The sequence below is a fragment of the Salarias fasciatus genome, chromosome 23, assembly GCF_902148845.1.
Source record: "Salarias fasciatus chromosome 23, fSalaFa1.1, whole genome shotgun sequence".
Taxonomy (NCBI): Eukaryota; Metazoa; Chordata; class Actinopteri; order Blenniiformes; family Blenniidae; genus Salarias; species Salarias fasciatus.
Genome location: NC_043766.1, coordinates 35,789,115 through 35,815,910, shown reverse-complemented (window position 1 = coordinate 35,815,910; position 26,796 = coordinate 35,789,115). Strand labels below are relative to the sequence as shown.

Below are 26,796 nucleotides of genomic sequence, written 5' to 3'. Positions count from 1 at the left end.
CACTTCCTGTATTCCAGGCAAATGTTGCATCACTTCCTGTGTTCCAGGTGAATGTTGCATCACTTCCTGTATTCCAGGCGAATGTTGCATCACTTCCTGTGTTCCAGCTGAATGTTACATCACTTCCTGTCTTCCAGATAAATGTTGCATCACTTCCTGTATTCCAGGCGAATGTTGCATCACTTCCTGTCTTCCAGATAAATGTTGCGTCACTTCCTGTATTCCAGGCGAATGTTGCATCACTTCCTGTGTTCCAGGCGAATGTTGCATCACTTCCTGTGTTCCAGGCGAATGTTCCTTCACTTCCTGTGTTCCTGGTCACATTTTCATGCTGTTTGATCCACTGGGACCGAAACATCCCAGATCAGACTGAGTGGGATTCAGCAGCTCTGACGGTGTTCATGTTTAACTGATGGATGGAGAACAGAGGATGCAGTTCTCTGCTCTGTCCACTAGGTGTTGCTGTTTAACAGACCAGATCAGCTCAGACAGCGCTCCCTCAGGAGCTTCAAGAGCCTAGTGTACACACACACTGTAATAAACTCTCCAGACTTCAGCAAAGAATAAATATTAATAACAGAATATGAAAGACACATAACTTTTCCAATCACATCTCCTAGAAAAGATTTCCAGTGCTCAGAGATCGTATCCTTGACAGTAAAACTAGAAGTTGCAGTGAAATCTACAACGTCATCTGCAGACATCAGTTCAGCAGCCTGTGCAATGTTTGGATCTCTGTCGTAACAAGCAGTCCTGAGATTCTGGACTTCAGAACAACATCATGACAAACTGATTCCATAGATTTTCCACGAGTCCAGATTTGATCAAATCACTGGGCTCAACAACTCTCACAAGTAAAGACTTGCTGCATATACAACTGCATCAAACTGTTCCAGAGTCTCAGCCCACACAGTGGAAGCTGAATCTTTTTCTCTTTGGAAGGATGTGGTTGATTTTTTTGGAAGTTGTATTTTTCTCCAGCCCATTTTATGGGTTTCTGCTCGAAAATGACATACCCAAAATGAATGGGCTATATGTCAGCTTCTACAAGGTCTATTTGGATAAGTATGGTGTCATAGTAAAGGGAACACTTGTGAAATTTGTTCATATGTGTAAGTATCAGTATTTATGTCACTGACTCAGAGTAAATTAAGATGGAACACAAGAATAAATGACTGATTTCATGTCCGCCTAAACAAGACCCACAATTTTTCAATGAATATCTCTTTGAAATGATGCAGATGAAGCTAAAGCTCTATATCAAAGCAAACTGCAACGTGTGACCATATTCTCTGCCAAGTTTGAGCCTTATAAAGTGAAGCAGAGCAAAATTACAGAGGTTTTATTCCTTACTAGTTAGGTGGACTCTCCAAAATGGTCAGTTTGGCACATTGTGGGACATTTTTGGCACCATCTGTGCCATTTGAGGTTTTTGATGTGCCAAACTATATATTTCACTTTCATATCACTATTATTGGTGATCATCACATGTATTTTCAACAGTTTTTGAGGTTTTTGTTTGTTTTTTTAAAAAAAAAAACAATCCAGGTTGCAAACCTGCCTATATATATATATATATATATATATATATATATACACATATATATACTACTACAACTGAAGTTTCAATCAAAATGATAATGCTTTTCTGTCCCAACAAAAGTAAAAAGGAAGGTGATTATCTCTCGTTGCAAAGCAGGCTATTTGTACAATATTCCGATGGCTCTGCAGACTCAAACCACTCAAAGCACACATGTTCAAAGCCGAATCACACTTACGGAATAAATGTTAGAAAGGGTCAAAACATTTTTTAACTATTTGTGATGACTAAAAAAGTTCACTGTGTTTGGACAGAATCTTCTCTGCCATCCTCAAGAGGAAAGCTCTCAGTCGTTCCTGGCTCTTTTAATTCCAAGCCTCCCCTCCCCCTTAGAAGTATGCATGAACCAACAAGCTGGAAGGTATCGGCTGCATTTACAAATGAAAGGAAGGGCCAACAGTGGCCGCTGAGTTGCACATTTAAAATCAGGGGCCATTTGGCCCCTCTCTCGATTGAATAGGTAGGCAAGAAAAACCTGCTAGCTCTCGTGTTAAAGAGTGAATCAGTTATTATTAAACAGACTCGCACAGTGGTAACAGTTCAGCTAATGCTAATGCTAATGCTAATGCCACAATAATCCAGCCACGTGGCCTTGGTTGACTCAGTGACTGTCATGTCAAATCCCAGTCAGTTGGATGCACTTTGATGCACCAGGAGAGTCCACTCCAGTCCTGTAGGGGGCGATCAAGATCTCAAGCCAGAACCAAGGGGAGGTGGAACCAAAACTCACAACACCAGCTAGTAGGGGGATGGAATTCACCTGCACACTAATCTGGAAGCATGGTCTGGAAATGTTTGGCGGCAGCTCTGCTTTCTCTCTCCTGTTCCATTAGTGTCAACGGAGTGGAGAACATTTGTCCTTTCATTTGAAAATGTGGAGAATCATTCAGATTGTGATGTGTGTTAAAGGGTGGAAGGGATCAGGAGGAAGCAGCTTGGAGAACCCAGAACCTTCACAGCGCCTGCAGTGAAGGATCAGCAAGAGAAGAACCCAGAGCTGCAGCAGGAGGAGGAAACTTTCTTCTTCTTGGTTGTGTTAAAGCGCCCAGCCTTGAGGTGCAGCTCTGTTTCTGCTGTGTGACTCCCACATGTTTGTGCAAACACAGTAATAGTACAATGTTTATGTGATTCCATGCACGTGCATCCACACTGTTGGTTATCTATGTGGTGTTTTACCAACAAGAACGTAACTCAGAGCTGCTGTATTGACCGCAGAAGTTGGGACTTTATTAAGATGTGTTCATGCATCCAGCCTTGAGGTGGAGAGATTTTTCTGCTGTTCCATTTTCAATGATTGCAGACTATTTTTTTGTATTTACATTGTATTGTACAATTTGCTGGAGATTTGATGCACAAGTGTCCGCATTTTGGCTTATCTGTGTGGTGTTTACCAGCAGTAATATAATTCAGAGCTGCTTTGTTCACTAGAAAAGTTGGAACATTATTTTTGGTTGTGTTGATGCACCGAGCCTTGAGGTGCAGGTATTATTTACTGCTGATTCGCTACAATGTTTGCATTAAATTGTGTGTCCAACATGCATTTGATTTAATGCATGATTGTGCAAGAGCACTACACTTACACTGCAGTAATACAGTTTCAATCACATTCACCCATTCACACGTCACATCAGTGGAGGTGTCTTTCATGCAAGGTGTTCAATCCATCCCCTGGGAGCAGTTTGGGGTTCAGCAGACCAGCAAAACAACTCTGATCTTCAAAAGGTAGGACTTTTTCACTTTTTTCTTCTCTTGCTTGGTTGTGCTCATGCATCCAGCCTTGAGATACAGCGGTTTTGTTCTGCTGTTGCTCTCCATCAGGGGTTCGTTGCTCTGCTCTTGGAGAGTCTCTGTCCTAGGGCTGGGCGGTATGACAAAAAATTCATATCAGGTTTTTTTTTATTTTAAATCATATCGTTTCACGGTATTTGACGGTATTTTTTTTCCATGCAAGAGTGGTCTTACACACATTTTCTTCTAATAAGACAAGAATTACTGCAGTTGATTGGCTTTAAATAGCCCATTTTACTGTCGTAAGGACTGTATCTTTTTTTTCATGTCCAGATACAGGTAAAAGCATCACCCCTTCAATGTATTGTTGCCAACAGTGTTAATTTTGTCAACAAACACTTAAAAGGAAACTATTCATTTATTACGTGACTAATTTGTGACGAGAACGTAAATTTAACAAGTAATGACTACAAAAACTAAAACAAAATCTCCGGACATTATGAACTGACGAGTAAACAAACTGGACACAAACTGGTTTGCAAGCAATGGCTTTGCAGCTCCCAGTCATCGTTAATAAAGTGAATGGTAAGGCTCAGGTACAGCTCCATTGTTCAACTGGACCACAGATCTGCCGTTGTGGAATAGACCTTTTTCACAAAAACCGGAAATACGCATCCTGTGGGTGACTTTTCTTCCGGTCCAGCGCCAAGTCCATTCATTTTCTCCGAGATGGGTCGCGTTTTCAGTGCTTGTCTCCAACATTTCCCCAGCATTTCCTTCGCTGATGTGGAAAGGATGGTGGAAGAGAAATCGGTGACAAAAAAGTCAAAGATGAAGAAAGGATACAAGTTTTTCCACGAAAACTTCATAGAAAAACACGAAGGTAAGTAGAGAGTTAGCATGTTAGCCCAAGTGCTACTGAACCCTAGCAACTGTATTTAGGCATACTTTTTCATGTGTAGATCCTGATAACCGTATCCGAACATTTAAGTTTCATTTGCAGCATGACGACAACCGTTGGTTGTCTTTCTGGCTGTTTCGGTGAATGTCTTTCAGATATGATATTAGACGAATGCTATCATTGATTAGCCCAACAGCTAACAGCGTTAGCTCTCAGCTAACGTGTTTTTGTGCGTGTCTTATCATCATCGTAGTATCAAATGCATTAAAAAGCCAGGTGACAGTGTAGAAAAGGCCACAAAGTTTGTTAATAGTTTGTATATGTTTAGAATGGGCGTATTCGGTTGCCACGGGGTTATAGTTCACGGAGGTGCATAAGTCACGCCGCCACGCCGCCACGCCGCCACGCCCCCCTTACCTGTCGTTAAGCGCCGACACGACCGAGCAGCGGTGCACGGGGAGAAGGGATCAATCGTGAAGGGATCAATCGTGAAGTTTGTGTGCGTCAGTGAAAAGTAAGTTCACTCATTCCTTGTTACTGCCATCGGTTCATGATTCGTGATTCCTGTCAGCGTAAGTGCGTCGGATTGCTTGTTGAGCGACTTGCATCTGAACCAGGAAGTTGGCCCGGCGCCGGGCGCATCTCGGCTCCGGTGGGAAGTCGGGTTAGCGCCGGGCATGTTGTGGCTAACTAGTAGCACGGCGCGGACGGGCCGCCGTCCCCTGCCATCTGTTAGTTGTCTGCTAACGGTGATCCGGTCGCAGGTTCAGATGCTGCATGGCTGGCAGAACATGGCCTGATCGCTTCCTAATTGTTACGCGTACAGAGCGATTCAGTATCTCCGGGGATGACTGTCAAGCTACGGGCTAACGGCGATATGTGACTTCCGGTCCCCTTCACATTAAAGCTCCGTGCCTATGTAATCACGGGTGCTGGTTTATTTTTCTTATTGTATTTCCTGTAATGCGGTGGATGCTGTAACTTGATGTTCATTTTGAATAGTATTCACCTCAATGTCATTTGGTAATTGTTTATTCTTTCCTTTGTTTAGGAAACCACACACACACTCACACACCCACACATCCACGCTCACAAGTACAGTCTGTAGACCTGCTGAACTGTGAGTAAAAGCCTTCATCTGCAATCTGCCTCCCTCCTCATTACTCCTCACCTGAAGTGGCCACAATCGGTGTTCTGGCCGACACACCAGACATGAACGGGAGATAATTCCGGGACTAGCCCTAACCTCTACCAGGTTTCCTCCACTACAGACAGTGAGGGCAAGGTGCTGCCGGTCGTAGAGGAAAAGCCAGGAGCCTCATAAACCAGAGGTTTGACCACAGAGAGCAGAAGTTCCTGCTGCTGCAGCTCTCTGCTGACATGCTGTCTGTCCAGCCTTATCTTATACAGGAGCCTCGACTCCGCTCTTTTTCTTTGTCCTTTTATTTCAATTCATTCCATAGGTTCTAAGTCTCTACTGCTGTTATCTGCCTTTATAATAGACCTGTGGCCAGAAGAGAGCATCCCCACTCAACCAAACCAGCTTTGTGTGGTGTATTTCTATTGTACTGAATAAAGTCGTGTCTGTGTGTGTGTGAAAATATATTGTAAAAGTTAGTTATTTTGGGGGATAAAAAAGGGTCGTGGTGGTGCACTACAGAGTCCCCTTACCATCAGCTGTTACCATCTCTTACCACTGACAGTGACGTATTTCCATGATGTCATATTCATCATTCTTAGCCATTTTTGTACAGATGATGCTTGCTGTTGACAGTGGACGTCTGATGGCGTTTTCCTGTAGCTGTGCAGCAGGAAAAGGGTTTTTCACCCACACTGTGGCCCTGCTTCATCAGACAGTGCATTATACACCGTATGGCCTGCAGACTGTCCTCCATCTCTGGCCTGCATGAGCAGTCTACAACAATGGCACAGAGCGAGAACTCAGGTGGTGTTTAATAAGGTAGTTTATTTACTCTGTTTTCATTAAGTGCTTGTGTTTACCGTATGTTGTCTTTTTTGTTTGTGTCCTGAAATTATAAAAAAAACAACACACACAGACTGTGTATTACTACAATTCTTTGCAAAAATTAGCATATTTCACCATTGGTTTCAGGGAATTCATCCAGAACCTGTGAGTGATGTGGTGGTGCGAAAGCCAACAGCAGCTGGTGAGAGTGGTCGTCAGTCCACACTGTACCAGGCATATACAGGTAATAATATTCAACATTTCACTTTTGTGACAGCTAAATGCTTATGCCTTTGTGTAATGATGGCCAGATGTAACTACTGTAACTACATTTTCCCAAAATATAAGCACAAATAAGTAGAGGCTTTATGTATCTTTTTTTAGGACCGTTTCCCGACCCTGACTTGATGGCGGATGGACCCAAGCTGCATGAGGAACAACCCCAGCCCCTCAGCGCTCCTGTGCTGGATGGCTTGTCTGAAATGGAGCAGGTTCCATGGCCCTGTCCCACGTGGATGCCCCATATCTTACCTTTGTCCACATGAAACATCCAGTGATCTGATCCAGCACCACTTGGCTCCTGAATTCCCAGTTCTTCCTCTTCCTTGGTCTCAGGATTCCCTCTCTAACTTACGTATACTTCTGTTGTCTGTTATAAATATTTGCTGCACTGCAGTAACATGATTATTTTGATATTTTATCACATTGGTTATTATTTTACAGTTTTGCATAGTGATCCAACATTGTACATTCTTGTAAATGCACACATGGTGATTAATTACACAGCTCATTTGATATTTCATTCGTTAAATAAATTGTTCAGAATATAGCCTTGTCCTATATTGTACTGTGTATGTGTTTAAATCAAATGAATGCTTATTGATAGAACATCTTAAGCCTCAGTTGAATTAATTGTGCTTGTTGCAGTGTGTATGATTTCACTTTTTCAGATGTGGTTGCATGGCTAAATTCAAATCCTCTCCCCACAAAGGAACAGTAACAAAAGAATGTGTTACATGGAAATCAATCAAACTTTATTTATACATCAATTCGACTGAGGACGGCAGGGAAACACTCTGCAGTTTGGCTTCCAGGTCTCTGATGTAACCTGCCACCTCATCCAGAACACCTGTGGTGATTCAGAAGAAAGATTAATTCTGGTCTTTATACAATTTATTAAAATAATAGCCTGTTGACACACACACACACAGACAGACACAAACACACACTTTATTAAAATAATAGACCCCGTTGACAGACAGACACACACACACTTATATAAGAAAAATAAAATGTGTATGTAATCCGTTGTTTACAACAGATGGAGTTTCTTACCTGCAGGAGGCGGGTCGCAGAGTCATGGTCCAGTTTATCCTCCATCGCTGCAGTTTCTCTCTGTTTGCTCTCCAGTTCCTGGACAGACGGCTCCACAGACTGCCGTGTGGAGCAGCGGCTGTACACGGACTCCTGGTAGGATGCGGTGTGAACTCATTCCAGCTGAAGAGACTTGGAACAGCATCAGTTTTATGGCGGCTAACACTTAGCTCCTGGACGTAGCCGCCGGAGTGACATGTCAGCTGCAGACGTGCAGACAACACAATGATAAATAAAAACAACAGAACAACATGCATGGCAGGTAACATCAATGAAGCATCTCATTGTCACAATGTGTTGTGGTAAATGTGTCCGACTTTGGTTTTTTTTTTTTTTACATTTGCAACAACGAGGTCAATTTTATGTCCCACTTTTCTGAAGCTGCTTGGTATCAGCCAGTATGCAGGTTTTCCAGTCACAGTTGTTGTCTCTCTGCATCCGACAACCGCCTCCAGCTTAAACAACATAGCTGCAACATGTGTGCACGTCTCTGCTGTTCCAGCCATACATGTGCAGTGACCAGATGATCTGGCTCCTGATGGCTCCATGATGGCCCAGGCCTTCAGTGGTGGATCGTTCAGGCAGTGGGAGAGCAAGATCTGTAGAAAAGACATTTAATTTAATTACCGTCCAACATTACCACTGTTTCTGGTTTACAAAACAAAGACAGGGTGACAGGTTTCTGTCTGTGGTTAGACAAAGTGATGCCTGTTATAAGCATTAATTTATAACTGCTTCATACTTGAGTGATGTATGATAATAATACATTTAATTTCACAGCACCTTTCAGAACACTCAAGGACATTACACAAGGTTAAAAACACATTACAAATAAAACAACAGACAACGTAACAGCGAAAAGAGAAGTTACGGGTGACAGGCAGACAGACAAAACCAGCGTGACCTCCATCCAGGACTGGACTGATGACAGTCAGGTGAGCTTACCTTTGCGGTCACGACTGTGTTGTTCCAGCCCTTCGGTCGAGAGGCGAACACATCCTGCACCCAGCCATTCGTCAAATGTCCGTGCGCTTCCACAGATTTTTAATTTCGGAACTGGTCACATGTGTAGGCGCTGACAGAGTAAACCAGGCAGTTTGTGATGTTCAGTGCCGAAATCGGAGGCAGCAATGCAGTCTCGGAGCTCCAGTCTCTGGTTTTCAGGTCATATGGATCAATGTTTTTAATTGCGGACAATGTAGCCACACACCGGTCCCTGGCCTCCTTTATAAGTTTGTCTCTGTACCGTTTCCTCTCGTTGCTCTTATTCTTCTCCATATGGGAAAATGCCAAAAAGAAGGTAATAAAATCACTGTGGTGCGGCTCACTGCTCTGTTGTTTTCGTATACGATGCCCCTACAAAATGGCGCATGGGGGGGCGTGTCGCCGGTTTGGCCACGTGTCTGCAAAAGACCGATGGCTCCAAAATCTTTGCGTACCCAAATTTCCTTACATCTGCAGTTTTTCCGAATGCTGCCAACTGACTAGAAGTAAGACTTGCCCTGAACTTCACGGGTAAATTTAAGACAATCCAATAAACTCCAACTATTTTATGAATCTTCCTTGTTGTACCCAAGGGATTGCAAACTTTAAATTCATCGATATAAAGAGCTAAAGTGATGTCTCTTTCTATGTCAGTGCAAGTTTTATTTTGTTTGAAATAATAGCTATCTTGAAATGATCTGAAAACACCAGCTCAGTGTTCTCGTCTGAAACGCAAGGTACTGACAAAATCAGGGCGTCTCAAAAGATTCTCAAGCACTGCTTTGAGGAGAACATAAACAAATGTATTTTTGCAGTTTCGTTGGAAAAAAAATATTCCACTGGCTCAATGACAGGGAAATTTTGCTTGAAATACAAGTTTCTTCTGTAGTCTGTAGATAAACAGCCCTTTGATGATGTTGTGACTAGTAATGGATTCGACAAAAGCACAGATTCAACTATCTCTTGAACAAGACCCTTTTCAACAGAAATGTTATGCTAAGGACCTCACTGACAGACTGAAAACAGAGCGATTTTGAAGCTGTAAGTATATCATTGGTTTCCTCAACTACTTTTTGAACTGCACTTCGGGAGACATGTAAGACTGTTTGCATGGACAGTAAATGTTTTGCAATCTTATGTTCTATTGTTTCAAAAGATAATGACTCAAAGAATTTGTCCAATCTTCCCCTGAACAACTCCCAGAATTACACTGTATAGAAGTTGAGGCTTCACTTGTCACTTCAGGGATACTCTCTGGCTAACCTTGACTACACCCATCCTCACTCCTAAGGTCACTGATTGCCTGCCTTTTGTGCTTCCTGCTTCTATGGGAACTGAAACCTGAGTAACTATTTGTTTTAAACTGACATTCTAAATGTCAAGTGCGTGTAGGTTTTGTGCAGAATCCCCACTTGAAAGGATGTCCCCCCAACTGAAGCACGCAGGACTCCACTCGTTGCCTTTTTAGCTTCTTTTATTGCAGTTGCAGTGAAGTTTTAGCGACAGGGTTAGGTGTTAGGTGGAAAAACCTCAAAAGAAAACAAAGGGAATACAACATCAGTACTTGAATACAGACTCCTAATTTATATTTTTAACACAAAATTTTATCGTTCTTGTTTTTAGCTTCAATGCATTTTAACAAGTACATTTCAAACCCTTACATTAATATTTTACCAAAACACATTTTAGCATTTTTAAATGAAATAAATCAATAAAGTTTTCTATTTCCACTTTTTAGCACTGCAAAATATATATTACATCTAAATCCTTAATTTCTTCTCTATCAATTTAGAGGGCTGTTAGCAAATAAAGTATAAACATTGCTTTACTGTTTTTAGTAAATAAATTACTCTCTCTTTTTATGAAATAAACAATCCATTCATTTTACAAAATAAACACAATCCGCAGCAACTCCAGTGTCCAATCTTCACTGAAGCAACCTCAAAATGTACCAGCGCTCCCAGCGCTCCTGAACGCATCACAGAGCCGCACTTCTCCCATAGTAAACAGCATGACGTTGCTTACCGACTGTTCTTCGGGTCTCTTTTTGACCGTGTTGGGGAGATCGCCTGCACAATCACTTTGAGGTGAGTACAGAACTCTTCAGGCTATTTTGGCTCACCCTGCTCACGCTGTTGAGCCACCCGTGTTCCTTCCTCATCTGGGCTCACCTTGCTCTGTCTAATAAGATCCAAGTGTGTGCTCAGGAGGCTTGGCCAGCTGATGTAGTGACTTCGGATAGGTGAAGGGAAAGTGGGGCGAAAGGCAGCTCGACTCCAACCGAACACTAAATAAGGGGATTGGATTGTTTCCTGGACCTTAAGATGATTTCCAAGATGTTTTGGAATATCCCTTTCTGAACTGAAATCTGAATCTGAAATCACAAAGCTTACATTTGAAAGTTATGAAGCTGGACTGATGAATAGGTTGACCTTTGCCGTGAAATCTGGACAGATGGGATTTCAGAGCTCCTCGAGTCTTGAAGACACATACACAGGTGAAATTGACACAAGGCCAATGATGAGGTCTTCTGTGATGCAACTCATAGTGTCGGATGAGGTTTTCCTCATTTGCAGTGAAATTACAGAATCTGCATTGCATGTGGTCCTTATTTTCCTCACTAAAATGAAATAAAACAATAGACAACACATAAAGAAAACACCTTATTATGCAAACTACATACATGCACAGTGTTTCCATATGTGCTTGGCTTCATGCTGGCATAATGGCAGGGAGAGAAAAGGAGCAAATTTGCTACATGCAGATATACCTAACATTATCTTTAAGTCAGGGCTGCGAAATTTTCAAAAAACCTTGGAGTGAGATTTGGTGAAGTGAACCAAATTTTGATGCAAACATGGCAGGGAAACTTACACAGAATGTTTTATGTAGGTTTAACTACACTATAAAGCACTCAGAAGCAACTGAATGGTCCAGCTGTAATTGACTCAGGTAAGAGGTAAAACATAGACTAAAATAAAAAAAAATGCTCCGTTTTTTTTTTTTTTGCTGTGTTGTCTGACACTCAATAAAATGTTATACAAAGTGATATTAAACATTAACTGTAGTTATGTCACTGTTTCTTAAAAATATTCTACCAGCAATTCCCAAACGGGTGTTTTGCACACCAAAATCAGTGGTCTACATAGCACTACAGTAGCTTTACAAGAAATTAAAATTAGGGTAGCACCGATACCATTTTTTTGGTCGCCGATACCAATTCCGATACCTGGCTGTGTAGCATCGGCCGATACCGATACCCTGCCGATACCACGCTGTTTGAAAAAAAAAACTGAATAGAAGAGCATTTTTTTTTCTTCTAATTGTCAAGAACGGTCACGTCCTCTGCCTCGGCTACCACGTGGGGGCAGTGTTGCTGTTTTTCCTCCTTCTCCTCGTTTCTGTTCTCCCCATTTACTACATACTTATTTTTTGGGCCACAAGACGCCTGTGGGCCGGTTTGAGCTAAAGGGGTTAATGTAAACAGTGGTGATTCTTTTGGACAATAAGCAGATGTAATTAGAAACTGGATCTGTTAGAAAGAATATCTAAGTCAAAATTATCAATAGTAATAGAAGCCTACATAAATAAATTTTTAAATCCGAACAGGAATATCTCCCTAATAAGTCTAAAACAGTGTCATATTTTAAGTGAGAAGAGGATGTCTGACTCTGTCTACAGGCACAGGAGAGGCTCTTCGTAGCTGCAGTAAAGAAACTCTGGACAATTCATATATTCATTGCAAACTACGATGAACTGCTGAGGCTATTTACAATGCAAACATCATTTTAACAATTAAAACCTTGTTAATTAGCTTAAATTCTTTGTTTACATAAAATATGACGACAGACTTCGGACAAAGGACTTGAAATGTTGCTTTGCATATTCAGATTGTGCTTGTTGAACAAGTGGATTGATAAAGAACTTATTAAATGTTCATTGTTTAACACACTTACCTGACTGATCCTCAGCTCGACCCACTGTCCGTATGACTGCCTGCACGCAAGTGTGAGCGCCAGGAGTTCCGCTAGGAGAAACAGGCCAGACTAAACCACTGCGGGGAGGGGGTTGGAATATTTCAATTGTTAATATTATCAGACAGTGTGTTCATACGTAGCGTGACTTGTATTATACCGCCACCAAACCTAAAAATGCTGTTCGACAACTTTGATTTTGAGTGTAAAACGGGATTTTGTAGTGTAATAACTTTCTCAAAGGAGGGCAACAATACCCCTACAGGCACAAGCTAACGGCTATCACTAAAGGCTATTTGTTACGACCAGCTCGTTTGGGAGACGGGTGAAGGCAGTAACATAAAGACCACAGATTGAACGTGGAAATTAAAGTTATTTATTTAACAAAAGTAAGACCAAACGGTATCAAAAAGAGACTCTAACCTAGAGTTGTAAAACCAAAACACAAATCCAAAAGGTAACTAAAAACAGAGATAATATAGAAAAACTCAAAGGATTCCTGAAGCCAAACACAAACCAAAAGGATAATTCAAAACACAGAACCAAAACTACAAATAGTCAAACCCAAAACGAGTGCCTCACTACCAAACACGATACTAATTCAGAGCTCAAGAGGCACGAGAGCATGGCGAGCTACAGCCAGCTCCAGTCTGTGTCCTGCTGGCCGCTTTTATCCCCTCAGCTGCTCCGCAGGGTTGGTTGACGAGGTGCTCTCGGGCCAGGCTCCCCAGGTGCAGGCAATGGAGATGATTCCTGCAGCAGCAGCAGCCTGGGATCACGCACTCTGACACAGACACACACTCACATGGGGGGGGAGAACCGAGAATACGGCGACAGCCGTAACACCCCTCCCCTTAAGCTGCAAGCCAGAGCATGGCTTGCAACAATAAAAAAAAAACAGTTTCAAAAACACAAATCAGTCCCAAATTCTGGACAGCGCATCGGCAACCACATTCTCTGACCCCTTTTTATGTCGTATTTCCAGGTTGTAGTCTTGCATGACCAGTGCCCACCGCATGAGTCTCTGATTATGGTTATACATGCGTTTGAGAAAAACTAGTGGGTTGTGGTCAGTGAAGGCCACCACCGGCTGAGGACTAGAACCGATGTAAACTTCGAAGTGCTGGAGCGCCCACAACAAAGCAAGAGTTTCCTTTTCTATGGTGGAGTAGTTCACCTGGTGTTTATCAAACTTCCTTGAGAAGTAGCAGACTGGATGGTCAACTCCATCACCATCTTCCTGCAGGAGAACAGCTCCGGCACCAACCGCGGAGGCATCTACCTCCTGTTTAAAGGGTCGCAAGAAGTCGGGCGCAGTGAGGACGGGCGCATGGCTGAGGAGGGACTTGGCACTGTCAAAAGCATGCTGACAAGAAGGGGACCAAACAAAGTCAACTTTTGGACTAAGCAGCGCAGTTAGAGGCTGAACGATGGAGGAGAAATTACGACAGAAGCCCCTGTAATATCCTGCCATTCCCAGGAAACGGCGTAGAGCTTTTCGGGTGCTCGGAACTGGGAATTCTGTTATAGCGGATATCTTAGCTGCGAGAGGTTTGACTTGGCCTTGGCCCACTTGCTTCCCCAGGTATGTAACGGTTGCTTTGCCAAACTCGCACTTCGCAAGATTTAAGGTCAACATGGCACGTGCCAACCGAGTAAATACCTGTTCAAGAATGTGGAGGTGCTCCTCCCACGTCTCTGTATACACAATTAAGTCGTCCAAATAGGCATTACAATTGGGTAGCCCGGACAAAACAGTGTTGACCAAACGCTGAAAAGTGGCCGGGGCATTACACATTCCGAATGCCATTACGGTATACTGCAGAAAACAGTCGGGCGTTGCAACGGCGGAAATTTCAGATGCACGTTCGGTTAATGGGACCTGCCAGTATCCCTTTAACAAGTCTAATTTGCTGACGAATTTCGCAGTCCCAATAGTGTCAACACAATCTTCCATACGAGGAAGGGGATACGAGTCGAGACTAGTGACAGAGTTCACACGGCGATAGTCGGTAATAAAACGCGGTGAACCATCTGGTTTCGTCTCCAACAAACACGGGGAACTCCACGAACTGGAACTGGGAATAGCTAGGTCGTTTTCTAGCAGATAATCAGTCTCGTTCTTCATTACAGAGCGTTTAGCTGGATTTACTCGATACGGCGGCTGTCGGATGGGCTTGGCGTCTCCGACGTCAATATCATGCTGTAGAACGGTGGTACGGGTTGGAACATCATTAAGAAGACACGTAAACTGACCTAATAACTCAGTTATGTCACTCTGTTGCGCGCAGGTTAAGTGACCTAACTGGGCCGGCAGTGCTTTTAGCATCTCAGAGTTCGGTAGGCGAGCAGTCTGCTGATGGAAGTGATGTGATGTTAAACCGTCGACGGTAGCAGAGGGCTCAGTAACTACCATTGCATTCACAGCTATGGTATTAGACTTTGAAGAAGTCACCAGTGGTACAGCAGTTGGGTTTGCCTCGCGGGTAAAATACGGCTTAAGCATGTTTATGTGACAGACGCGTGTTTTACGTCTTCTCTCGGGTGTTGCAATAACATAATCAGTGTCACTGAGACAGCTACGGACCTCATAAGGACCGGCGAACTTAGCGGAGAGAGAAGTGCCCGGAATAGGTAATAAGGCTAGAACTTTGTCACCTACGTGGAAACGTCGAGGGACAGCGGAACGGTCATAACGACGCTTCATCACCTTTTGGGAGGACTGAAGACACTTCTTAGCGAAGGAATTTGCACAATGCAACCGTTCTCGGAATTTGCTCACAAAAGTGAGCACGTTTTCCTCTCTGGAGACTTCAGAGGAAAGGAGTTTTTCTTTTAAGGACTTAAGCAGACTACGCAGGATATGGCCAAAAACGAGCTCTGCTGGACTGAATCCTAAGGACTCCTGGACAGCATCGCGAGCAGCAAACAGAACAAACGGAACTCCCTCGTCCCAACTCTTTCCTGACTCTAAGCAGTATTTGCGGAGCATAGACTTTAGCGTCTGATGCCAGCGTTCTAAAGCTCCTTGGGACTCAGGATGATATGGACTAGAGACTGAATGTTTAACTTCTAATGTTTTGAGGACTTGTTTGAAAAGCCGCAACTGAAAATTTGTGCCTTGGTCGGTCTGGACCACTCGGGGAAGGCCAAACGTTGAGAAGAACTTAGTCAAGGCTTTGACCACGGAGCTTGAGGTGATTTTACGCAGCGGGATAGCCTCAGGGTAACGGGTGGCGGTGCACATAATGGTAAGCAAGTACTGATTTCCTGACCTAGTGCGGGGCAGTGGACCCACACAGTCTATTATCACACGCTTGAAGGGTTCCCCTATGGCAGGGATGGGATGGAGTGGAGCAGGAGGAATTTTCTGGTTCGGTTTGCCCGCTAACTGGCACACATGACAGCAGCGACAAAACTTGGCTACATCGGATTTTAATCCAGGCCAAAAGAAATGTCTGAGGATGAGATTATACGTTTTGTTAACCCCCAAATGACCTGACCATTTACTCTCATGTGCAATAGACAGCACCTGCTGCCGATACACAGAGGGAACAACAATCTGACAAACGCTATGTTCAGGACCAGACACAGGAGTCCACCTCCTCACCAGTATCTCTTTATTTAGGAGATAAGCTACTGCTCCAGGACCTGCTTTGTCAGCGCTCACCACACTCTCGAAGCAACGTTTCAAAGTAGGATCAGCCCTCTGCGCGGTGGCGAGACGTTCACTGTTCACTGGCAGTGTCGGGCTGTCCGACAGGGATGAACCAAGATGAGTAGACTCGGCGCCCCCTGGAGGTGAAGATGGACGAGCATTCTCCGACACAGCGTCCACATCCCCCTCACCTGAGAAAGCAGACATGAGCACAGTATCCGACAGAGAGAATTCGTCCCTTTTGCGAGCTTGTGCTCGTGTTACCACACATGATGGGAACAGCTTTGAGTCAGCCTCAGGTTTATCCGTCTCGGCATACTTTGGAGAGTCCAACACTTCCAGCACAGGAATTACCTTACCACCAGCTATCTCGTTACCCATTAACAAAACAACACCCTCTATGGGCAGAGCAGGGCAAACAGCCACTGGGAAAATCCCACTCATTAACTTACTATTGATGTACACCTTATGTACAGGCCTCGGGGTGTAACCCATTTCAATACCCCTCAAAGGAATGCAGTAACCACAATAGGACTCTTCGGAAAATGGCAATGCACTTGCCAGGATGACAGACTGAGAGCAACCAGTGTCTCTCAAAATGCGTATGGGACACTGATCATCGGACTCACCTGTCAGCGACACAAACCCGTCAAAGAGAAACGGTTCAAAACATGGATCTGGATACACAGGAGATACTGGATTGGAACCAGAACAAGTTTAAGTTTTAATGAACCCAAGGCCTTTAGGAGGCGACCCAGAACCACTTTGTTTTCTTTTTAAGGCGGGGCAGTTTGCGATGAGGTGTCCAGAACGGTGACAGTAAAAACAGACTCTCTCATCCCTTTTAACGACCCTAGTCGGTACACTGGGTACTGCTGGAGTACCAGATTTTTCTGAGACAGGCTGAAACACAGACTTGTGTGTAAGCACATACTCATCGGCTAGTACAGAAGCAGAGGACAGAGTTGAGACTTTCTGTTCATTTAGGTACACCACGATGCGCTCAGGAAGACATGCTTTGAATTCCTCTAGCAAAATTAACTCACGCACTGAATCAAAGTCTTCCACTTTACAAGCATTGCACCATTTATCAAAGAGGATTCCCTTTTCCCGTGCGAACTCGACGTAGGTCTGAGCTGGGGCTTTTCTGTGCTTTCTGAATTTTTGCCTATATGCTTCAGGAACCAGTTCGTAAACGCGTAAAATGGACATCTTTACACTCTCATAATTTAGGCTCTCCTCTAGAGGAAGAGCTGCAACAGCTTCTTGGGCTTTCCCATGAATTTTACACTGCAGCAGAAGTGGCCACACATCTTTGGGCCAACGTAGTGCACAAGCAATTCGTTCAAATGCAGCAAAATAACTGTCAACTTCTGTCTCTCTGAATGATGGCACAAGTGGTATGTTCTTACCAAGATCAAACGAGTCATGGGTAGAGCTGGTGAAAAGGTGGGGTCCGTCTGCATGTGCAGACGCGCTCGGTGCAGGAGCTGCTCTGGGCTGAGCTTCGAGCTCCAGCTGATGTAGGCGGACCTCTTTGTCAGCCTCGATTTCCATCCTCCTGATCTCCAGTGTTAACTGGGCCTGCCGACTCTCAGCCCGCTCCTGGGCTTCCATCTGGAGTCGTGCCAGTCTGACCTTCACTCTGGCTTCATCCAGAGAGCTTGCACTCGGTGGGGAGCGAGGATCAAAGTGAGGCACGGTGAATGGAGTCTTGGGCTCCTCAGCCACCTCACTGATCTCCCCAGGTGCAGCATGATCAGCAGCACGTCTTGCAGTTGCAGGTCTGTGGCTGCCAGCCACCCCAGTCTCAGGTGCCCACATAGGAGAATCAGGGAGCACCGGCAAAACAATTAACCCCAATTCCACCAATCTACCAACGACGAGAGTCTTTAAATCTCTCTTCAAAACGTTTTTATCAAAAGAGACACTTAAGTGGACAGCTATTTCTTTTAGATTATCCTTTGTGCACTTATTAATTAAATCAAATGAGGGAGCTGCCAAGAAACTCTTTAAATCAAACAATGCCATTTTACAAACACAAAAAGTCTTATTTTTAATAAACAAATAACTCAATAGTGTCCGGGTCTCCTTTAACGGAAATGGTTTTCCCGGACGAGCCCCCACTTATGTTACGACCAGCTCGTTTGGGAGACGGGTGAAGGCAGTAACATAAAGACCACAGATTGAACGTGGAAATTAAAGTTATTTATTTAACAAAAGTAAGACCAAACGGTAACAAAAAGAGACTCTAACCTAGAGTTGTAAAACCAAAACACAAATCCAAAAGGTAACTAAAAACAGAGATAATATAGAAAAACTCAAAGGATTCCTGAAGCCAAACAAACCAAAAGGATAATTCAAAACACAGAACCAAAACTACAAATAGTCAAACCCAAAACGAGTGCCTCACTACCAAACACGATACTAATTCAGAGCTCAAGAGGCACGAGAGCATGGCGAGCTACAGCCAGCTCCAGTCTGTGTCCTGCTGGCCGCTTTTATCCCCTCAGCTGCTCCGCAGGGTTGGTTGACGAGGTGCTCTCGGGCCAGGCTCCCCAGGTGCAGGCAATGGAGATGATTCCTGCAGCAGCAGCAGCCTGGGATCACGCACTCTGACACAGACACACACTCACATGGGGGGGGAGAACCGAGAATACGGCGACAGCCGTAACACTATTGCTAAAGGCTACCGCTAACGGACAAAAAAGTGGGTGGGGGGTGGGGACAAAATGTTTCCGCTCAATTAAACGCAATTAGAAAATAAGTTCTGAGGGAACACAAAGATAGCTTTCTAAGAGGCAGGCGAAGTACAGGGATTAGCACTGTTAAGAAGTAGCCAATTTACTCATGCATTTTGTAAAGCAGAAAAAAATACAATGCCAAATTGCCAACACGTCCTTTTTCACACAAAATACTTCCTTTCACAACTGGACTGAACCTGGTCCACTTCAGAAAAGGCTTCTCCTTTTGTGCTGATGGCTGACCTTCACAGGCCACAAGGGAGAACTTGCCCTTGCACAAAATGTGGAAAACCCCGTGCCAAAACTGCATTATGGGAATTTTTTCCCACATTGTTGTGCCAACAACAATTTTGAAATTCTGCTAATTTGTAATTACATATTGGGTTATAATTGAGGTGCACATTGTTGGTCTGACATGGATTTAATTGTTAAATAAGTTATTTTACTTTTCATGTTCGCACAATTAAGAATACAAGCTCTGGTAAATAGATTGTCATTGTCTTTTTAACAGTGTGGAGGGAGTGCTTATGTGGACTGTAATTGCAGTATAACCTGTCTCTCTCTTGTTTGTCATTTTTATGTTACTTTTCATGGACCTATTTTTGAGTTTGAAATAAATAATAAAGAAAGAAAGATGTCAGAGTTCTTTGTGTTAGCATTGAGTTAGCATTATGATAGTGATGCATCGTATGAGCAGCTTTTAGCTCCTTGTTGACTGAACAACAAATCTAACTGAAGACAACAAGTAAAAGAGAGAAAGAGAGTTTGACTTGTTGATGATTTACCTTTAAGACTTTATGATGGAACATTTCAAGAAACAATACAACAATACAACCACAACAAACACCTGATGGAACAAAGACGAAATCACGTCTGTAGTGGAGCGAAACTCCCACTTTCTGATAGACCCCTCCCACATTCTGATAGACCCCTCCCACCTTATGATAGGCTCCTCCTCCTCCCTGACCATCCTTCCGAAAGAGGACACAGACTCACTGAAGAACCAAGGACGGCGAGTTTAGATTTATGTTCTGATACTCCATCTGCTGGATGTCTGAAACCAAATCCAAACCCAGCATACAGAGGTTGAGTGAATGTGGTGTTGAAGGTGTGGAGGTGGATCAGAGAGTCAGAGGAGACTCTGAAGAAGGACAGAGAGCCAGCAGGACAGTCCACATACACTGCTACTCTACCAGACCAAGAGGAGGAGGAGGAGGAGAGGGATTTTTCGCTGTTATTGTGACAGACAGAGTATTCTCCACCATAGCAGTACAGACTCCAGGACTGATGATTCCTTCCAAACCAACACTCCGAACTGTATCCTTTCCTTTCGATTCCTCTGTAACTCACTGATATAGAAACACCTCCGCTCCACTCGACCTCCCAGTAACATCGACCACTCAGATCATTTTTACACAGCAGCTGTTTACATTCATCAAATCTGTGAGGATGATCAGGATACGGCTGCATTTTCCGCACACGTGTCACCATCCTCTTGTTGTTGGACAGTTTGAGGTTTCTGTGCATTGAGTTTTCATCCAGTTGAAGCTGAACGAAATCTGATGGAGAGAAAAAGAGTTCAGTCCTGATGTGACATGTGATGGATTTGTTGTTTGTGGACTTCCTGACATGTTGTTGATGGAGAGAAAGTTTGATGAGGACACTTTTTGTCAGGCTTCTCTTGTCAGGAATGTTTGAATGAATCCAAAGCTTTGATTGAAAGACAAACGGACAGTGATGAGTCCAACTTACACTTCCTCACACCAGGTCTGAGCCACTGCTGTCCACCATGGTCCACCCTGCAGGAAGAGAGACAGGAAGACACGTCATTGGTCCAGACACAACCCATGAGCTCCTGCTGTGTGTCCATACCTGAGAGTCTTCAGTTTGCAGTGTGGATCCTTCACTGCAGCAGACAGTTTGACTCCTGAGTCTCCTGGATGGTTGTAGCTCAGGTCCAGCTCTCTCAGATGGGAGGACTTGGATCTCACAGCTGAGACCAGAGAAGCACAGCCTTCCTCTGAGACCAGACACCCTGACAGACTGGAGACACAAACATGGCTGCATCAAGTCAAGAAGGAAGAAGGAAGATCCTCCACATGATCAAGCAGCAGCTGGATCCTGACCTGAGAGCTTCCAGTTTACAGTGAGGACTCTCCAGTCCAAGAGACAGACGCTTCACTCCTGAATCCTGCAGGTCGTTGTTACTCAGGTCCAGATGTGTCAGACTGGAGGACTGAGAGCTGAGAACTGAGGACAGAGCTCCACAGCTTCTCTCTGACAGACCACAGCAGCTCAACCTGAAGAAGAAGCAACAATGAAAACCACATCAGTGTTTGTCAAGGACATAATTGTATGGGTTTAAAATTAAGTCATAATTATTTTTGTGTTTTGTCATCCTGTACCAAAACACGTCATAAAAATGCACATTGGTGAAATTGTAGAAAATAATTTGCATTGTTTTAAATATTTCTTTTTTTGGGGAAAAAAGTAAACATTCCCTTTCTCACAGATAAAAACAAAACTACGTGAAAGACTCTAAAGTTACAGTTGACAACGTTTTCCTTGTGAAACGGAAGTGTCCAGTTTGTCTTTCTGTCCTCCCACACTGCAGCAGACTCTTCACGGGGAGCAGAGTTTCAGGATGGATTAAAAAACATGAAATGAATCGTCTCCTGCTTCTGGTTTGGAAATTTTAAATCAAAACAGTGATTGATAGACAGAACCTGAGAGCTTCCAGTTTACAGTGAGGACTCTCCAGTCCAAGAGACAGACACTTCACTCCTGAATCCTGCAGGTCGTTGTCACTCAGGTCCAGATGTGTCAGACTGGAGGACTGAGAGCTGAGAACTGAGGACAGAGCTCCACAGCTTCTCTCTGACAGACCACAGCGGCTCAACCTGAAGAAGAAGCAACAATGAAAACCAGCTGACTGGACATCAGGGACAGAATTATATCGGTTCAACATTAAGCCATAAATATTTTGCAGAGGAAAATTAATGTTTGCAGATAATTTCAGAGTTTGGATTTGAACATTGTGTTTTGTCATCCTGCACAAAAAAAAAGTCAGAAAAAAAATCACATTTGTGAAAGTATAGAAAATAATTTGTATTGTTTTAAAGCTATAGTGCGTAACTTCGGTCGCCCTCTAGCGGAATTCTGCATTCTTACAACAATAAAATCGGTGCTTCCACATGACGTTACGTCCAGGTGTCCCCGGTGTCCCCCCTCCCCCTCGCCCCCAACCGTTGCCACGGTGATTGGCGTTTCCACAGCGCGAATCACCATTGGAAACAGTTTTTATTCTGTGTGAATAAGGACAGCTGGCGAAAAAAAGATGGACTCTTCCGAAGAGGTAATTATTGTTTTCTTTTTTTGGCCACAGTTTGCCTTCTCCGTCAGTCACTTTCCTTCTTCGGCAGCAATCCTTCTGCCGACCGTCCAGACTTTTTTTTTTTTTTTTTTTGGTGGTAGGATCCACTTCAGGACTCTTCCTCGCCCGTTTCTTTGGATTCTCTGCCATGTCGCTTCCTGGTCTGCCTGCGCTCTGCCTGTTGCTATGAGACCCCCCCGTCCTCCCCCTCCCTTCTTGTTGTCACGTAAAATGCATAATTTCCTGCGCGCCAGCGCGGGAATGTCGCCGGTCGACACGCAAAGCAAGAATTATATATACTGAAAAATCCTGCGAGATGTCAGAGGAGCCGATCGGCTTAATCTGTATTTTGTCATCTCCACTAGTAGTGGCTTGGCTAAAACGGACGTTCATAGACATTTAAAAGTTATGCACCATAGCTTTAAATATGATTTGTATTTGTGGAAAAAAACAAGTACCCTTTCAAACATCCTGTTCACAGATACAAACACAAAGCTACATGAAAGACTCTGAAGTTCCAGTTGAGAACTTTGTCCTTGTGAAACTGAAGCGTCCAGTTTGTCTTTCTGTCCTCCCACACTGCAGCAGACTCTTCAAGGGGAGCAGAGTTTCAGCAGGACTTCAAAACATGAAATGAATCGTCTCCTGCTTCTGGTTTGGAAACTGTAAATCTAAACAGTGAAAAGGAGCCTTTATGTGATTTTCTATTCTGTGTTTATTAAACAGCAGTGTGAGAGCCATCGGGAGTCAGCTCACAGAACTGTTCTACACTACATCTGCTCAGTCTGGAATCAAATGAGGCCACTAAGAATCTGATCACACTGAAAGCTGAATTAAAATGAGGAGCAGCTGGAACTACCAATCAGAGAGAACTTCATCATGGATTCACAGCATAGCGACCGCCGCCCCAATCCTCGCCCCATGGGATGATTGTGGCTTCTTCCAGAGGACAAACACTCCAGACAGAGAGACCTGTTCCTACACAGAAGACACTCATGGACTCAGCTGCTGTTTGGACCACAATCACCACCTGCTGACAAACACACCCTGCATCACATGGCATTCTCAGGGCTACACACTACACATTACTCACAACCCCCCCTGCAGTGTCCCCCACCCCACTGAGACCATGAAAGGCCAAGGGAGGGTTTCCCTGCACCTGTAAAAACAACAAGACCCCTGTTGTTATGATCTCCAATGTCTCAGTCAGATGTATAATGTCTTCTATGTCTGTGCTGTCTGGAAAACTCATCACCCCTGATGTTCATTTATCTTCTTTCCTGGAAGGATGGAGGTGTGGCGGTACACTTGTTGTACAGCAGCTCAATGCTCCTACTCACCAAATGTCATTTTATGAGCGGCCTGTACTTGTTGTGTACTTTTAACAATAAATAAAGATTATTGATGCTCATTTAACCTTTTTCTATAAACTCATGTTGAAACTCTACTCTCCTTAAAGAGTCTGCAGGGGGTAGAACACCATCTACTTCCTGACTGAACTGTTTAATTTCTTAAAATGTAATCGGATAGAGGTATTAAGACAAGGAAAAAAATCACAAAATGAAAACAGAGTCTTGACAGATTTTTTTTTTTTTTTTTTTTTTTTGTGTGACAAATGAAAATCTCATTTTTGGGCCGATTTTTTTTTTTTTCTTAAATTTGCTGGCAAAACAATAATATTGAGCCCATCACATTCTCCATATTTGTTGATGAAGTACGTACAGAGCTTTGTTGGAGGCTTTGACCACTGGCAGCAGGTTCAGAAGAGCCTCCTCTGAAGCAGAGTATTTCTTCAGGTCAAACTCCTTCAGAGCTTCTTCTGATGACATTAAGATGAAGACCACAGCTGACCACTGAGCAGGAGACAGTCTACGTCTGGTGAGACGTCTTGATCTCAGGGACTGTTGGATCTCCTTCACCAGAGAACCATCATTCAGTTCATTCAGACAGTGGAACAGATTGATGCTTCTCTCTGCAGACAGACTCTCATCCAGCTTCTTCTTGATGTACTGGACTGTTTCCTGATCGGACTGTGAGCTACTTCCTGTCTGTGTCAGCAGACCTCGAAGGAGACTCTGATTGGTCTCCATTGAAAGACCCAGGAGGAAGCGGAGGAACAAGTCCAGGTGTCCATTTGGACTCTTCAAGGCCTCGTCCACTGCTCTCTGATGGAGATGGTGGAGCTGAGGCTGTTGTGGAGATTGTTGAATGGTTGTTTGTTTCTCTTCCAGCAGGTTGATTCCAGAGTTGATGAAGGTCTGATGGACATGGAGAGCAGCCAGAAACTCCTGAAGGCTCAGATGGATGAAGCAGAACACCATGTCCTGGTACAGGCCTCTCTCCTCTCTAAAGATCTGTGTGAACATCCCTGAGTACATTGAGGCTGCTGTGAGATCAATGCCACACTCTGTCAGGTCGGGTTCATAGAAGATCAGGTTTCCTTTCTGCAGCTGATCAAAAGCCAGTTTTCCCAGAGACTCTACCATCTCCCTGCTCTCTGGACTCCAGTGTGGATCTGTGGCAGCTCCTCCATCATACTTGACCTTCCTGACTTTGGCCTGGACCACCAGGTGGTGGATGTACATCTGAGTCAGGGTCTTGGGCAGCTCTCCTCCCTCTCTGCTCTTCAACACCTCCTCCAGAACTGTAGCAGTGATCCAGCAGAAGACCGGGATGTGGCACATGATGTGGAGGCTTCGGGAGGTCTTGATGTGGGAGATGATCCTGCTGGCCTGCTCCTCCTCTCTGAACCTCCTCCTGAAGTACTCCTCCTTCTGGGGGTCAGTGAACCCTCGGACCTCTGTCATCCTGTCCATACAGTCAGCAGGGATCTGATTGGCTGCTGCAGGTCGTGTGGTGATCCAGAGGCGAGCAGAGGGAAGCAGTTTCCCCCTGATGAGGTTTATCAGCAGAACATCCACTGAGGTGGACTTTCTAATGTCAGTCAGGCTCTTAGTCTGGTGGAAGTTCAGAGGGAGTCGACACTCATCCAGACCATCAAAGATGAAGATCACCTGGAATTCTTCAAAGCTGCAGATTCCTGCCTTTTTAGTTTCATTGAAGAAGTGATGAAGAAGTTCCACCAAGCTGAACTTCTTCTCCTTCACTACATTCAGCTCTCTGAAGGTGAATGGAAATATGAAGTGGACGTCCTGGTTGTCTTTGTCTTCAGCCCAGTCCAGAGTGAACTTCTGTGTCAGGACTGTTTTCCCAATGCCAGCAACTCCCTTTGTCAGCACTGTTCTGATTGGTTGAGAACTTCCAGGTGAGGCTTTAAAGATATCTCTTGGTCTGATGCTTCTTTCTGCTCTGCCTGCTGTCCTGGATGCTGTTTCGATCTGTCTGACCTCATGTTCCTGATTGACCTCTGCAGCCCCTCCCTCTGTGATGTGGAGCTCTGTGTAGATCTGGTTCAGGAGGCTGTGCTTTCCTTGCATGTTGACCCCCTCAAACACACACTGGAACCTCCTCTTCAGGGCAGATTTCAACATCTGTTGGCATTCTCCAGCAGAGGTTTCTGAAAAGAAGAAGACAGCCTGAATGAGTTGAATGGATTTGACATTGAATGTGAAGATGAAACTGTGTGAGTAGAGATGTTTCTCCTTCATACGATTCATCTAGCTCCTCATTGGAGCCCAAGCAGCATCTGCTCTCATGCAGATATTTTTATAACTTGAAGCACAGAATTCAAAAACTGTCTTTGTGCTGCTTGTTCTGGACTTCCTGCCTGTTTCCCTCTGTGTGTGTGTGAGCTGGAAATGAGCTGTGTTCTTTGGATGGACTCTGTTTCTGCTGCTTCTGCTGGAGCTGAAAACATTTCAGTGTTTGATGAGATCAAATCCTCTTACTGCTCCTCAGACGCTGAGCCAGCTCCTCCTGCTTCATCCTCCTCAGGAAGTCCAGTGTGATCCTCAGAAATGACACTCTGCTGCTCCTCTGCTCTTCATCCTCATCCTCCCTCTCACTCTCTGAGCATGCTGGGTAATTTGGACTCAGGAGCTTCTTCATCTTCCTCAGCTCCTTCTTCATGAAAGTCACCATGTTGTCCTCCAGCATCTGGAACAGAGAAGCATCTGGAGTTCACAGATTCAGATGTGAGAGGAAGTTGTTGTATATTCCTGTTCCATTTGTGTTTCTGTTCCATTTGTGTGACAGAGCTGTGGTTTTACCACTCTGCTTTATTACTTTGTGAATGCATATTTGTAAGGTCACTTTAGATTAACCTTTGAGTGAGCTATAAACAATGTTAAACCACAGCCTTGGAGAGAGATCTGGTCAGAAGATTAACAGACACTACACTTACTGTTGCCTCAGTGCTTCTCTCTGACAGACCACAGCTATCAGTGAAGCTAGCATTACTGCTCATGCTAACATTACTGTGTGACGGCTCACTGACTATCCACAGGGATCCAGAGCATGAATGGAGGCAGCCCATAGGGAGTTTGAGTCTCTGTATTTGGCAAAAAACAGAAACCACCACTTGAGGAGCCTTTT

At 44.1% G+C, this 26,796-nt stretch overlaps 3 protein-coding genes across 4 annotated transcripts in view; 1 reads left to right on the top strand and 2 right to left on the bottom strand.

The window, feature by feature from the left end:
- LOC115382236 (stonustoxin subunit alpha-like) overlaps window positions 1-26,796 on the top strand; it is an 829,400-nt gene that overhangs the window by 10,158 nt on the left and 792,446 nt on the right. The window lies entirely within an intron of this gene.
- Window positions 1-26,796, bottom strand: part of LOC115382178 (NACHT, LRR and PYD domains-containing protein 3-like) — a 140,903-nt gene that overhangs the window by 57,833 nt on the left and 56,274 nt on the right. The window lies entirely within an intron of this gene.
- Window positions 8,344-26,253, bottom strand: LOC115381477 (NLR family CARD domain-containing protein 3-like; the record flags this gene model as incomplete). The annotated part of the gene is made up of 8 exons (XM_030082890.1): window positions 8,344-8,352; window positions 8,515-8,568; window positions 19,968-20,488; window positions 20,682-20,728; window positions 20,802-20,972; window positions 21,056-21,229; window positions 24,025-25,819; window positions 26,151-26,253. Coding segments are annotated over 8 exons (2,874 nt in total), but the record flags the coding sequence as incomplete, so codon positions are not given.